The sequence below is a fragment of the Helianthus annuus genome, chromosome 8 (genome assembly GCF_002127325.2).
Source record: "Helianthus annuus cultivar XRQ/B chromosome 8, HanXRQr2.0-SUNRISE, whole genome shotgun sequence".
In the NCBI taxonomy this organism is placed as follows: Eukaryota; Viridiplantae; Streptophyta; class Magnoliopsida; order Asterales; family Asteraceae; genus Helianthus; species Helianthus annuus.
Genome location: NC_035440.2, coordinates 115,507,362 through 115,509,558, shown reverse-complemented (window position 1 = coordinate 115,509,558; position 2,197 = coordinate 115,507,362). Strand labels below are relative to the sequence as shown.

Sequence of the window (2,197 nt, the reverse complement as noted above, 5' to 3'; positions counted from 1 at the left end):
AATTTTGGTCTGATCTTTGGATCGGTTCAACTGTTTTGAAACAACGTTGGCCGAAAATGTATGCTTTGGAGAGGTTTAAAAGCTGTAGAGTGGTTGCTCGGCTTCGGCAACATAATGGTGGCTGGCGATTTGTTCCAGATTGGAAAAGAGGATTAGCTTCAGTGGAGGAGTTATCTGAGATGCAAGATCTGCAGTTTCTCTTTAATAATTTCTCTTTTTCAGGTAGTCAGGACCGATGGTATGGGGAGTCGATGGTAAAGAGTCCTTTTCAGTGGCGCGGGTTAAAAAGATGATTAGAGATGACAACGAGGTTCACCGAGATCATAGGATGCAATGGGAATCATGTATTCCTCTCAAGGTGAAAATGTTCATTTGGCATGCCAAGATGGAGCGAATCCCTACTAAACTGGCTCTTATTAGAAGAAGGATAAACATTCAAGATGTTTCTTGCAGTCTGTGTGAGACAGTGGACGAGGATGTGACATATTTATTTACAGGTTGTGGCTTTTCGTTTGGGGTGTGGTCCGCAGTGAGGAATTGGTGCAAAATAGCTCCGATTTTTGCTTTTGATTTCAAGGATTTGTTGGCCATTCATAATCAAGTTCAAGGAGACAAATGGGCGAAAAAAGTTGTTAAAGGTATTGTTATGATTACCTGTTGGGCTTTATGGAAGGTGCGAAACTCAAAGGTTTTCGAGAGAGTTAATCCGAAGGTTATTGAGGTAGTCGCGATGGTCAAGTCTTTGTCTTTTTTTGTGGCTGAAAAACAGGTCTAGGTTTGTCTCGATTCAATGGAAGGACTGGGTTGTTTATCCCTTGTATATGTTGTAAGTGTTTTGTTTTGGCGGTCCTTGCTTTGAGGGCATGCCCGTTTTCTTAATGAAGTTTTCCTTAAAAAAAGTAAATGATGATGGAATAGCCAAAGAAGTTGTTAGGTAATAAATAGCAGTTATTGTTTCATTTTTCTTTTACTTTTTGATAGTTTTAAACAAAGCCAGTCGAAATAAGACGTGCATTATGGAGGGAATTTCGTATATGCACAAAACTGGAAAAAAATTAAATCAGACACTTAAAAGATGATATAACCAAAAGATAAAACCATCTAAACTATGACATACACAAATTTAACATTTGAGCCCCCCAAGCGGTTTCGAATGAATTGTCAGGTCCAACATTTTCGGATTGTGCTGAAGCAATAGATACCGATCGATCAATTAAAGCACCCAATAATACAATTTAAGTGTGACCCCAGGCAGAACAGATGTCCGGTATGCTTCAAATGATGGTTAGACCCTTTTTTTATCAAGGAACAACTTATGTCCGTCGTCGCACCTCAATACCCACGGTGATCACTGTTTTGGTTCCATTATCAGTAAACTACATTGATCATTCCACCAAAACTCCATTTTGTTGATAAAACAAAAATCATTCGGAACTGCCAATATTTGGATCAAGTACTTTAACTGGTTTTTTCACTCATTTATATGACTTTTTCCAATATAGAACTTAGTGTGTTTCAGACTTAGAAGCAACATTTGTAAAATAATATAAAACACATTTTTTACTCGAGTTACAGGAGCATGGCGGTCGAGATCACCTTCTTCAATAGTCGGGTTTATCAAAATTTATAGGATCTGTAGAACATCTGTTGAAATTTGCACCCTCCGATTTTCTACCATCAAGTAATGTACTAATGTTATTTGCTTATGTGACAATTATAATATTTATTTTATGATAATTGACATATTTAAAAAAAATATGTATACGTGATTAAATTTTCTTTATTACCTTGAAAGTCACCTTATTATGATATTAAAGCAACAATCACTACAATAATCAATAAAAGTATATATACCAAAATCGTGATCCAAAAATAATGTGCTTGTTTGTTAAACTATATAGTAGAATATAAAAAGATCTCATCTTTTCATAAGGCTATAGGGTGTGGTCATGATTCTCATGACCACCATGACCCTCCACGCCAGTATCATGTCACCTACCTTTAATCCACAATCTAAAACCACTACCCTAAAGGTGTGGCCATGACCCAAATCACTATCCCCTTATTTATTTTAATTTATCTTTGTCTAAAGAAAAAAGAAATGATTACTTGAAAAATGGAAAGGAGGACCATAGTTGTCATGGTTTAATCCATGCAAACCATGGTGGATTAGGGAATAGGGGGTGGTATAGCCTTC

At 36.5% G+C, this 2,197-nt stretch overlaps 1 protein-coding gene across 1 annotated transcript; it reads left to right on the top strand.

Moving 5' to 3' along the window:
- Positions 1-289: 289 nt before the first annotated feature.
- On the top strand, positions 290-775 carry LOC110870608. Its single transcript, XM_022119792.1, has one exon. It carries the CDS (start codon positions 290-292, stop codon positions 773-775), a length of 486 nt encoding a protein of 161 aa, XP_021975484.1.
- The last annotated feature ends 1,422 nt before the right edge of the window (positions 776-2,197 follow it).

Excerpts from the sequence above, each read along its gene's own strand:
- LOC110870608 (XM_022119792.1), top strand. The coding sequence starts at position 290 with ATGATTAGAGATGACAACGAGGTTCACCGAGATCATAGGATGCAATGG.